The sequence below is a fragment of the Cebus imitator genome, unplaced genomic scaffold, assembly GCF_001604975.1.
Source record: "Cebus imitator isolate Cc_AM_T3 unplaced genomic scaffold, Cebus_imitator-1.0 Scaffold158, whole genome shotgun sequence".
Lineage (NCBI taxonomy): Eukaryota > Metazoa > Chordata > Mammalia > Primates > Cebidae > Cebus > Cebus imitator.
Window position 1 is genome coordinate 4628899 of NW_016107473.1, and position 13208 is coordinate 4642106.

Consider the following 13208-nt stretch of genomic DNA (forward strand, 5'->3'; position numbering starts at 1 on the left):
TGTTGAACAATGAGAACACATGGACACAGGGAGGGGAACACTACACACTGGGGTCAGTTGGGGGGAAATAGGGGAGGGACAGTGGGGGGTGGGGAGCTGGGGAGAGATAGCAAGGAGAGAAATGCCAGATGTAGGTGATGGGGAGGAAGGCAGCAAATCACACTGCCACGTGTGTACGTATGCAACAATTTTGCATGTTCTTCACATGTACCCCAAAACCTAAAATGCAATAAAATAAATAAATGGGGAAAAAAAAAGATTTCCTGGACAAGAAGAAAAAAAAAAGACTTGGGAAATATTAATAGAAAGATAAAAATTAAAACCATGATTGGATGTAAGATTGCTACTAGAGATGGTAAAGAATGAGAAGTGGCCAAGGGCAGAGATGCAGAGAATAGCAACATTTAAATGAAAAGTAGAGGAAAAGTAGTTCACCAATAAAACTGTGGCAGGAAAGCCAGAGATGTCAAAGAAGAAGAACCGGTTAGGTCTGACATGGAAGCCATCAGAGAGTGTCAAGAAAGGAGAGGTTGAAAACATCCATGCTGCAAAGAGCGCACACAAAAACAAACAAGAAGTGCTCACTACACATTTTCACCTAAGAAAAAAGATATTTTGATTTTGTTGAGAAGTGTTAAGTGGCTGGAGGGACTGGGAGCCAAACTACCTTTGAGTAAGGACAAGATTCCCTAAAATGTGGTAACGCAATACTGGGAGAACACTTCAGACATTTCCTGGACAGCTTGAAAAAGAATCCTTTCTTCAGTTGTCCATAGGCAGATAATAGGCAACTTCATAGACTTTCATTCATATGTAAGACTAGGGGTTCCTTATAAATAACACATTGGTAAAATTATTAATTATTAAGAATTATTAAGAATTACCAAAAATGTGGTTTTCATAATTGAAATCTTGCATGTTATTGAGGTTTGCTGAAGACCCCAAGTCAGTTTTCTACTAACTGGCAATAGTGAAGAGACCCTATTTTGTATGTATACACATATATATTTGAAGAGCTCCCAATTTTCAAGAATGATTTAAAAAAATCAGTTTCTTACCAGTGTGGTCTTGAATAACTCATTCATATTTTGACATATAATTTCTCACTTACTGGATTTTTTTAAAAAGAGACTACTAAGCTTTCTACTTTATCTGGAGCCTGTGTTACCTCTTTTCCTTCATTTTCACTTTACTCCCCTCATCTTTATCCCTAACCATGCTGACTTGCTATTCCTCAAACATGGAAAGCCCACTCCCACCTGGGGACCTTTGTATTAGATATTCCCTTTGGCCTGGAATACTCAAAGACAGCTGCATTGTCAGCCTTTATGCCTCCATCTAAAATGCACTCAAAAGTCATCTTCATAGGGACATATGGCCACTCAATTTATACCTGCAAGCCCCAGGCCTATTCGCTATTCTGAACTCACTATCATGCTTTCCTGTTTTTTTTTTCTCCAAAACATTTATTATCTTTAAATATTATTTATTTTTAAATTTTATTTTCCTACTAGAATGAAAACATCATAAGCTAAAAAAAAATCCTGTTTTTGTTTTTGATGTCTGAGGTGATAGGAGAGTACCTAGCACAGAGCAGGTATTCATCAGATGAATGAATGAACTTACACGGTTATGACAAAAAAAAGGAAAAAGAGTAGGGATTATGAGCTACAGAGTCTTTTGCTTCTGCTTAAGTTATCTAAAATGTTTCAGGTGCAATAATGAGGAACTTGATAGGATATTAGGAAAATAGTACTAGTGAGGTGAAAGAAAACGTTAAGGCAATATCAGGGTAGGGGTGCACTGGATAAAGGGAGTTTGTCTTAAAGATCAGAGAGAGACCATCCTGGTCAACATGGTGAAACCCCGTCTCTACTAAAAATAGAAAAAAATTAGCTGGGCATGGTGTCGCGTGCCTGTAATCCCAGCTACTCAGGAGGCTGAGGCAGGAGAATTGCCTGAACCCAAGAAGCGGAGGTTGCGGTGAGCTGAGATCACACCATTGCACTCCAGCCTGGGTAACGAGAGAAACTCCGTCTCAAAAAAAAAAAAAAAAAGATCAGAGAGAGAGATTTGAGCATGTTTAAATAATGATGGAAGAGAGTAAGAAAAAGAGGGTGATATGGTTTGGCTGTGTCTCCACCTAAATCTCATCATGATCAATTCGCATAATCCCCACCTGCTGTAGGAGGGGCTAGGTGGAGATAATTGACTCATGGGGGTGGTTCCCCCCATCCTGTTCTCTTGATAGTGAGTTCTCATGAGTCTGATGGTTTTAAAAGGGGCTTCCCCTTTCGCTGGGCACTCATTCTCTCTCCTGCCACCGTGTGAAGAAGGACATGTTTGCATTCCCTTCTGCTATGATTGTAAGTTTCCTGAGGCCTCCCCAGCCATGGAGAACTATGAGCCAATTAAACCTCTTCCCTTTATAAGTTACCCCATCTTGGGTATGTCTTTATTAGCAGCATGAGAACAGACTAATACAGAGGGTAACTAAGATAGGGCATAAAGTAGAAAGAAGAGGTTTGAGAATGGAAAAGTGAGGATAAAATACTATCTGTTTAGAAAATGTTGAGCTTGAGGTATAAAAATTATGTATAAGCAGAGATACCCAATAGATGATTGCATAAGTGGCAAAAACTTGAGAAAAAAGCTCAAAATAATAGGGCTTTAAAGTTTATGAGCAGGGAGCTGGAGCAGTCTATGTATACATACTGAAAATTATTCTGTGAACATTTTGCTTACCTGATCTAGGTTTGAAAGACTGTTCGGATCTTGACTGAGAGCTTGGTACTGGCTTCTGAGCCTGTCACCTGCTGCAATTCTTCTGAACTTCTTGAGATCCACTACGTATAAAGCACTGCAAAAATGAATACTTCTTGATAGCCTATTTTTATGTAGCTTTAGTTTTATTTTCCCCCAGTGGATGACTACAGTGATGGTATTAACTATAGATATCCTAGGATCTAATAACAACACTTTTATAAATTTGCTCCTAATGTCTAATACTGTTTCCAAGGGGTTTTAAGTTTGTTTTAATTTTGGTAGAACCCATAATCTTTTGGGGTCACCCCAAGCGTTTCCAAGTTGTCATGAAACTCATGGCCTTACAAAAGGCTATGAGCCTTTGAAGAAAGAATCTTAATTTTATTTGACAAGCCAAGTTTAAATCTTCTGGAGTAGTTAGGAGCCATATTATTGGGTTTAACTAGCTCAGTTACACACTAGCAGGGTAAGCCCGGGCAAGTTACATAAATGCTGTATGCCTAAGTTTCCACATACACAAAATGAAGATAACAGTATCTCAAAAGACTGTCATAAAGATTTTATAATATATGTAAAGACTTACAAGAGTGGCATGAAATAAACACTATGTAATTGGTTGGTTTTATTGTGTAATTTTAAAGAAAATGGAAAGTTGTAATTGAATATATTATTTACTTACTAAATGGTAAGGGTATGACTTTTCTTACCTGATATGGTATTTCCTTCTTAAAAGATGTGATGCCCAGTATCCTGTTTTCCAGAAACGATATCCATCCATTTCCCTGCGGCTATCACAAAATGGAGTATACCCATAAGGAGCTCCATCCAGATCAAAATCTCGAAGTTCTTTTAGATCATGTCTTACAATCTAAATAATTAAAATAGAGTCTTTGATAAAGACTGTAAAATAACAAACCTTTTTAATGGGAATCTCAAATCATTATTACCCTATTATAGAAATCCAAAGAGCTTTCATGTAGTATAAATTTAGTGAATTTAACACTTATTCCTCTTGTCCTTACAGGTTAAAAGTAAATTAAAATTTATATTCTTAGTCTTTTAAGATGGTGGTCTCACCAATAAGAAAATTTTGTCATGTCATTTATAAACAAGGCATTTAATGTATCAGACATTTGGGGAAGGGATTAAATATTACATACTGCAGAGCTCTTAGTTTCTTAAATTAATAATTTGTATTATTAATTTTGAATTAGTAATACAAAATAATGACAAATCTCCATTATTGTATATTTGCAAATATAAGTTTAAATCATAAATAAAAATCTCTCAATTACTCTAAATAGCTTGAATAAAAGAATATCAATTTATTTTTTAATAGACTCAAACCTCCTAGAAAAATATTAGTGTACATATTGAAGGAAAGGTAGGAGAAAGAATCACATTAGATATTATATGTGGGGCTAAGATGGGAGGATTGTTTGAGGCCAGGAGTTCGAGACTAGACTGGGCAACATAGTGAGATCCAGTCTGGTCTCTACAAAAAAATTTTAAAAATTAGCTAGGCATGGTGGTGTGCACCTGGAGTTCCAGCTACTAGGATGCTGAGGTAGGAGGATGGCTTGAACCCAGGAGTCTGAGGCTGCAGTAAGCTATGACTGTGGCACTGCACTTCAGCCTGGATGACAGAGTGAAATCCTGTCTCTTTAAAAAAAAAAAAAACTATGTTTACAAATGCTTACTTCATCGTTTCCACTTACCTATTTTCTTAGTTTTCATTGTAATATTTCATATTTATCAATTTGGAATAGAGTAGAAAAATAGCAAGAGTTTAGCATATGAGTAAATTCTAATATAGCACTTAAAAAGATACTTTTTGTTTCACATAAATTCTAACTTATGCATTTAATTTATATTTCCATTTACATACTACTGTTTTTCTTAGAAATTCGGTACATTTTCAAATATGTTTTCCCACTAATGATTCAAAAGCAATGCGAGGGAAAAAGGAAAAGTCATAATTTTTGGACATATAAATTTTAAAAGCAGAGGGCCTTAGTTTTTTTGGCCAAATGTATTTGATTGTATTTTTATTTTTAGAGATAGGGTCTCACTCTGTCACCCAGGCTGGGGTGCAGTGGCATGATTATAGCTCACTGTGACCTCGAATTGCTTGGCTCAAACTTTCTTCACCTCCTTGGCCTCCCAAAGTGCTGGGACTAGAGGCATTAAGTTGGCCAAATTTAAAATGCTCTTTTCCTTAAATGGTAGAGTGATGAGAATTTGGTTATTGGTTGAATGGGAAAGGATGCTGTTGCAGGCGGAAGAATGAGAGTTACATGTAACTGCTAACTCTTCTAGCAACAAGAAATTCCAAATATCAGCTCATATTCACAGGAACTTATTTAACTACTCTTATTATGACTAATGTAAGCATTTTACTTTTAATTCTCAAACTTAAAAAACTACTACTTGAGAGAAAACCTCTATGTCCGAAATGATAAATGGTACTTCTTACAATACCTTCAATTTTCCCCTAGAATTCTCACTTTTTGTTTTTAAAGGCACTTTGCTTATATATCACAATCTCATCTTAAGCACAATAATGAAGATAATAAACATGACCAACATGAATTAATTTCCTATATTAAGATAGAAGCATAAAAAATGTTTGAGTATTACTAAAAACTAGTTAATTTTATTACCTGGTCAGCATCAACAAAAATGATTTTGTCCACTGCTAGTGGGAAAAGAACATCAAGAAAAAGAATTTTGTAACCCCAAATAATCCTTTGTTTTTCAGTCTGTTGATGAAGCCAGCGGGGCCACCTATATTGAACTAGTTCATACTGGAATCCATATTCCTTAGCCATGTGAGGAATTACTTCCTAAAAACACACACAAATCAAACAGTATGTTTAAGGGAAAGTGGTTTTAAGAGAAAAAAAATTAACATTAAAAAGGTAGAGTGTATTATAAATTGTTATAAACTAATTGGCAAGTTGTCGAAATACTACAACATACCTATTAATGAGATATATGAAAATGCTAACAAATATGAAAACACAAGTACAAATAAAACTATAAAATTTAAATAGTTTAAATTATAAATAAGTCATTAAAAATAAATGCACTAATATTATTTACCAAGCTTATTTGGCTTAAGAAAATTGACTAAAATAAAGCCTCTGGATCTTGCAACACCTACATATCAAATAGTTCCTGTATTTGTCAACAGGCTGGTTGGTCAGAGATGTAAAGATGAAGAGCGGATACCAAAAACACAAACTAAGTTCTAAACTTATAAAACAGATTCTATACAGGAGTTTCATGTTTGAGATATATCATAATTTAATTCAAAGATCTAAAATACAAAGTAGTGTTTATGGCCTGAATATTTCATATTGATTCAGCATCTTATACGATTAGAAGTAGCTTATTTCCGGTTTAAAGCAGAAGCAGTTAATGAAATACACTGTTGGTTAAATTTAGTTCAAGAACTCACTATTGAAAGGGAGAATAGAAAAGGAGTTGGAAAAGATGAATTAGCAAATAGAGAATTTGTGTTTTACCACTAGATTCTTATTTGAAACTAGTTGCTAGTTATATGTTTAATTTTTTTCTCTGATTTTGTAAGAACAATGTAGATTTAAAATATGTTTTTTTAAATGCAAGAAGCACCAATTTTATCTGTGAAATGAAATCTTGAAATTTTGGCTAGAACAGCTGCTAGGAGTCATTATTTTGGTTTCAAAACAAAACAAAACATTCAGATAAATTAGAAAAAATATTTTTTTTCTTTCATCAAATATGCGTTAAAATATGGTATTTCTTTTGGCCATGCAGTGGAACAAGACTTTCTAATCCAGACATAGCACTATTATTCTGTTGAATAATATCTTTTCCTGATAAGAGAATCTTTAGATTTTTCTATCTCAGTTTATGTGGGATTAAATCCTCCCTTATTCAGTGTCTGACTACTAGGATAATATGTTAAAAATTAGGAAAATAACATAACTTCTTTTCTATACTTATGGGTTCTTTACCTGTTTTTTTTTTTTTTTTTTTTTTTTTTTTTTTTTTTTTTTTTTTTTTTTTTTTTTTTTTTTTTTTTTTTTTTTTTTTTTTTTTTTTTTTTTNTTTTTTTTTTTTTTTTTTTTTTTTTTTTTTTTTTTTTTTTTTTTTTTTGTCTACTGTCAAATGAGCACAGGAGGACACTGTTGGTGGAAATCTTAGTTTCTAATTAGCTGTTTCATCTCAGGCCTGTTATAAAGGATGATTCTTGCTCAGAGAAAGGTATGGCCCTTCACCCTATCTCCCAGGAGGTATCCTCTACCATTGGAATTTTCTGCCTAATGAGAATGCCTATGTTTACCCGCTGATTTTGGGTCCTTTTGCTATAATAAACTGTAACTGTGAGTATAGCTGTTTTTTGGAATTCTATGAATCCTTCTAGCAAGTTGCTGAATCTAAAGGTGGTTTCTCAACTGTGCAGGCTAGTTACATACTTTTTGAATCTTGGTTTTCACATCACATGGGATTGTTTTTAAAACGACTGAATGTCAGTTAAACACTTGGCATGATGCCTAGAAATATTATGGAATAAAACCATGCTTGGCTAGTTTTATTTCTGCTTTTCCCACTGCTTTTGGTCTAGAAAACAAACTCCTTTGAAATGCTATTGAATGAGATACCAAATTGCTGTTGAGTCACTAAATTTCATGGAGTTTGATTATGCTGTGGTGAGAATAGGAAGAAACAAGAGTATACTTTGTAGCAGGAGGGTGGGGCTAAGGAAAGGGTGATAGATGTTGATCACCTGAAATCTTCTGAATGTAATACGCCTCAGATCATGGTGCCCAGCAATCAATACGCTACACAGATGAAAGAGCTTTTTTGTTTTCAGTACTATAAAACTATTTTCTATGGTACAGTCTTTGTATTTTCTTGATACTACTACTGCTTCTGCTATCTTTGCAAAATGACAGAATCCATTTTTTAATTAAAAATCTGTATATATTCTCAATTGTCGAATTGTATTTAATTATTCATTATCTTGAAAAACTATTAGTCAGTCTGATTTTGATTTTACTTAAAAATATAGTCTTCTACTGTCCTCTCCTTTAAACATCTCTAAATTAAAAATGCACAGAATTTTTCCTAAGCTAGGTAATACTAAATACCCTTTCAAAATTTATTAAAAATAGTATTTAAAATATACAATTCAAAAGCTCATTCTGAAAAGAGAAATGTCATATTAACTTACAATGACACAAATAATCTACTATTTAAACATTAACCATTCTACAAAAAGAGCTATGTACTTACTTTAAATGTTGGTGAGAGATAATTTTTTAGAAACCAGAACTTCACTGGTGTTTTGGTGTTACGTAAAACAGAAAGCATCATAATTCTGCATAAAAGAATATTAAACCCAATATACATTAGCATTAACAGTTCATATTACTTTTTAAATGTTGAAATGTTTAATTTTAATTTTTTAATTTTACTTTAGTTCTGGGATATATGTGCAGAACATGCAGGTTTGTCATACAGATATTTTTAAAAGTTTTAAAAATAATTGAAGGTATGAATTCGAAGGTTTTCACAATGAAATGTTAAGAAATAAACCAAAATACGGTTTATCAAGTATGTAATGTGTAAGGATGAATACATATATATCATAGTAACTTCATCTGGTCCCAGTTGCCTATGACTGTGTGATTAAGTCTACAAACCCTGAAGAGCTGAATGATCTGTCTATATTGACGAATTCACTGGATGAGTAATTCGGTTTGCTAACCTAAACCTCTGAATGGAAAGGATACAAATTTATCTAAAGTTCCAATTTAATATATCAATGCTATAAGTCAAATATTTGAGTCATTCTCTGTGACCTTTCTATATAAACTGTTTAAAAATAGCCTTCTGTACTTTGCAATAGGTATTTCTCCTCTTACCCCCTTCCTTTTTATAAAACAAATTATTATTCAATGGAAAAAGACAATTTACCACATACATACATATATATGTATTCTCTTACCTGTCATTTACAAAATATCTATTTGCAGTTTTGAAGAAAGCTGTCTAGTCATGTGCAGAAAGCAGAAGCTGGATCTCTTTCTGACATCTTACACTAAAATTAACTCCAGTTAGATTAAAGACTTAAACATAAGGCCTAATACCATAAAAACCCTAGAAGGAAACCTAGGCAAACCATTAAGGACATAGGCATAGGCAATGACTTTATGACTAAAACACCAAAAGCATTGGCAACAAAAGCCAAAATAGACAAATGGGATCTCATTAAACTCCAGAGCTTCTGCATAGCAAAAGAAACAATCATTAGAGTGAACCGGCAACCAACAGAATGGAAAAAAATTTTTGCAATCTACCCATCTGACAAAGAGTTAATATCCAGAATCTACAAAGAACTAAAACAGATTTATAGGAAAAACAAACAAACAAACCCATTCAAAAGTTGGCAAAGGATATGAACAGACATTTTTCAAAAGAAGACATTTATGAGGCCAACAAACATATGAAAACATGCTCATCATCACTGGTAATTAGAGAAACGAAAATTAAAACCACATTGAGATATCATCTCACGCCAGTTAGAATGGCGATCATTAAAAAATCTGGAGACAACAGATGCTGGAGAGGATGTGGAGAAATAGGAACACTTTTACACTGTTGGTGAGAGTGTAAATTAGTTCAACCATTGTGGAAGACAGTGTGGCTATTCCTCAAGGACCTAGAAATAGAAATTCCATTTGACCCAGCAATCCCATTACTGGGTATATATCCAAAGGATTATAAATTGTTCTATTATAAAGACATAAGCAAACGTATGTTCACTGCAGCACTGTTTACAATAGCAAAGACCTGGAACCAACCCAAATGCCCACCGATGATAGATTGGACAAGGAAAATGTGGCACATACACATCATGGAATACTATGCAGCCATAAAAATTATGAGTTTGTGTCCTTTGTAGGGACATAGGTGAATCTGGAAACCATCATTCTCAGCAAGCTGACCCAAGAACAGAAAATAAAACACTGCATGTTTTCGCTTACAGGTGGGTAATGAACAATGAGAACACATGGACACAGGGAGGTGAGCATCACACACTGGGGTCTGTTGGGAGGGAAGAGGGGAGGGACAGCGGGGGGAAGGGAGGTTGGGGAGGGATAACATGGGGAGAAATGCCAGATACAGGTGACGGGGGGGATGGAGGCAGCAAATCACTTTGCCACGTAGGTACCTATACAGCAATCCTGCATATTATTCACATGTAACCCAGAAACTAAAGTGCAATAAAATATATAAAGAAAACCAATATTCCAAATCAAGCCAAACTCATGAAATTTCATATTTAAATATGCTTACCTCATAATTTTAAGTAAAAAAAAAAAAGCAAGCTGTAAAATAGCATATTATTACTATTTGGGTAAAATAACTTAAAAAACTGAAATAAATAAATATGCACACATATATATTTACATATGTGTGTATCTCTTTAGCAGGATATAAAAATAATACTATGAGTTTCCTGTGAGAAAAGGAATGCAGTATTAAGGAAGCAGAGGTGGGAGGTTTTTTTTCCAGCGTATATTCCTTTTTCTTTTTGAAATTTGAACCATGTAAATGTATTTCTTTTTCAAAATATAAGGCTAAAAAATATACCTACCTTAAAAAGCGTTCATATAAATGACCTGAAGCAACTGAAAAAATGTTTAGGACATCTTTTTCATTTTTGTCTTCTTTATGCAACCTTACTGTGAAACTTGGAATAAAAAAGTAATTGATATTTCTTAAATATACATAAGGAAACTTCGTATGCATAAATACTAAATACAAGCAATAAATACAGAAATGTATTTCAAAAGAATTATTCAAGTATAAATACTGTATATTTACAAATAAATTAATATTGAATTGACAATTAGTATCATTTGAAGCTTTATAAATTTTTTAAAAATTTGTAACATGGAATGTAATTGTTTCTAGGTTAATTGGCTGGTATTTTTGAATTTTGTGAGTTGCCAAAGGTTGTTTTGAGAACAAAGAGTGAATTACAGCCTGACACGGCAGTACCTAGTGTACTGAAACTTTAAACAGGCCAATAATGAAGATGAAACAGAATATGGAAGTGTGGAGCTATAGCACAGCAAGAATTTATGTAGTAACAGGGTAGGTGTGTGAGGGCTGCTGATGGGGCTCCCCAGGCTAAAATATTTTTAAACCACCTGCAACTTGGAGCTCCTCTGACCAAGCAGATTTTCTCCTCCATGCAGGGTATGGAGTACCCTCTTGGTACTCTGGATGACTTCCATGACAAAGAAGGCACCAGGGAGCCATGTCTACTCACTGGTTTATATCATGGTAGCTTCATCTGGGCCCAGTAGTCTTTTTCATTACATTTTTGGAGCTAGACCAGATCCATTTCATTTTTGTATAGGCCCATTTCATATGCAAAAATGAATCTTTTATCTGCAGTATTTAAAATGTATAAATCCATCTTTTTCTTCCTATTTAACATTTATTTAAAAATATTTTAGATATAAACAGATATTTAGAATGACTAAAATTTGTTCAACAACTTACAATCATCTTTAAAGGTATTTTGCCAAATATGAATTGTTATGACAGAAGTATTTTTCAAGTCTTATAATCCCCCAACTAAGAAAATAAGTTGATTCAATGGCAAGAAAAAATAATCATTCTAAGTTGGGACTAAAACTATGATGAAAAAAGTCAAAGCATCATAAGATGCACAATACTATGTATCTGGAGCAGTTAATGTCCCAAAAACTTACTGTTTCTAATGAAGCATTATTTTGCTTTTCTTTTTATATAGAAAGTGGTTATACCATAATTGAACAGTTATCTTTAAACATTCTTATTTCTATCTTCTAATTTTCATGGAAGCTTTTGGACAGATAATCTTAAAATTGCTCAGATTCTATTCTATTATCCCCTGTCAAACATACCTACCCTCCAAATCATCCCAGAACGAGTAGACTTGATTCTTTCTCTATCAGTAACTTGTTCAAAGCACATGCTGTGACAGCAACATGATTTTTCTTACCAAACAAGGAGTCAACTATAGAAAAAGAGGCTTAAACTGGGCAAAATCCAAAATGGTGGAAGTGCTTTTGACTGGAATAATCAAATACGTTTTAGTTGTTAAATCTATTTTGGCTAACATTTCTATTTCTTATCTTTGATCAAAATGATCAGTGGTTTGCCATCATAGTTCACATTAGGTTCAAATCTGTAAAATGGACATTCAAATTTCTTTACAATATGCATCTACAGGAGACAGCTTTTGTTTTTGCTCACCTAATATCTGTTCCGCTTCTACTAACAACCTGGTATTCTAGGGGGAATCATTCTTCCTCCCATATCATTCTATGAGGTTTAGGCGGGACAGGCCTTCCCACCAATTCTAGAAGTAGGCATGTGACTCCAGCTTGGTCATCAGTCACAGAAATCAGTTCAGTTTGGGACACACAGCTATAGCTAAAGCCATGAGTCAGCCTTGGAACTTTTGCTGGTACTGTTTGGAAAGAGACAACTTCCTTCCATCGGAGATAGTACACTTTTACTTTTAAAAGCCTCTCTTAGGCCAGGCACGGAGGCTCACGCCTGTAATCCCAGCACTTTGGGAGGCCGAGGCGGGCAGATCACGAGGTCAAGAGATCGAGACCATCCTGGCCAACACGGTGAAACCCCATCTCTACTAAAAATACAAAAAATAGCCAGGCATGGTGGCACGTGCTGGGAGGCTGAGGCAGAAGAATCACTTGAACTCAGGAGGCAGAGGTTGCAGTGAGCCGAGATTGTGCCACTGCACTCCAGCCTGGCGACAGAGCAAGACTCCATCTCAAAAAAAAAAAAAAAAAAAAAAAAGTCTATCTTAAAATGGAGGTGACACAGAAACAGTAGACCTAAGAGATGGAAAAAGACTATTTTCACACCACATCACCCAGTGGCCAATGCCAGGTGCACTTCTGGATTCTTTAGGTATCTGAGCCAATATATTCCTTATGTTTGTTTGTTGTTCAAGACAGGGTCTCACTCTGTCATCCAGGCTTGAGTGCAGTGGTATGATCTTGGCTTACTGCAACTTTGATCTCCCATACTCAAGCAATCCTTCCACCTCAGCCTTCTGAGTAACTCGAACTACAGACGTATGCCACTGTGACTGGATGATTTTTAAATATTTTGTAGATATGGGGTCTTGCTATGTTGCCCAGGCTACTCTTGAACTCCTGGGCTCAAGCAATCCTCCTGCCATAGCTTCTGAAAGTGCTAGGATTACAGGTGTGAGCCATTACTCCTGGCCTCTGTTCCTTTTTAAACAATAAAACTAATATAGGTCTCCATCTAACATAAAGATTCCCTATTATTTTCAAGTTGCACCTAGCTAGGCTACTTTCTTTTCTTTTTTTTTTTTTTTTTTTTTTTTTTTT

General features: G+C 34.5%; 1 protein-coding gene across 1 annotated transcript in view; it reads right to left on the bottom strand.

Moving 5' to 3' along the window:
* Positions 1-13208, bottom strand: part of LOC108314615 (UDP-glucose:glycoprotein glucosyltransferase 2-like) — a 68186-nt gene that overhangs the window by 34911 nt on the left and 20067 nt on the right. Inside the window, exons 6-10 of the mRNA XM_017543576.2 lie at positions 10421-10516; positions 8053-8137; positions 5430-5612; positions 3474-3634; positions 2746-2860 (exon numbers count right to left, since the gene is read on the bottom strand). Of these exons, the coding sequence (XP_017399065.1) occupies positions 2746-2860; positions 3474-3634; positions 5430-5612; positions 8053-8137; positions 10421-10516 (640 nt within the window). The remainder of the gene's footprint in view (positions 1-2745; positions 2861-3473; positions 3635-5429; positions 5613-8052; positions 8138-10420; positions 10517-13208) is intronic.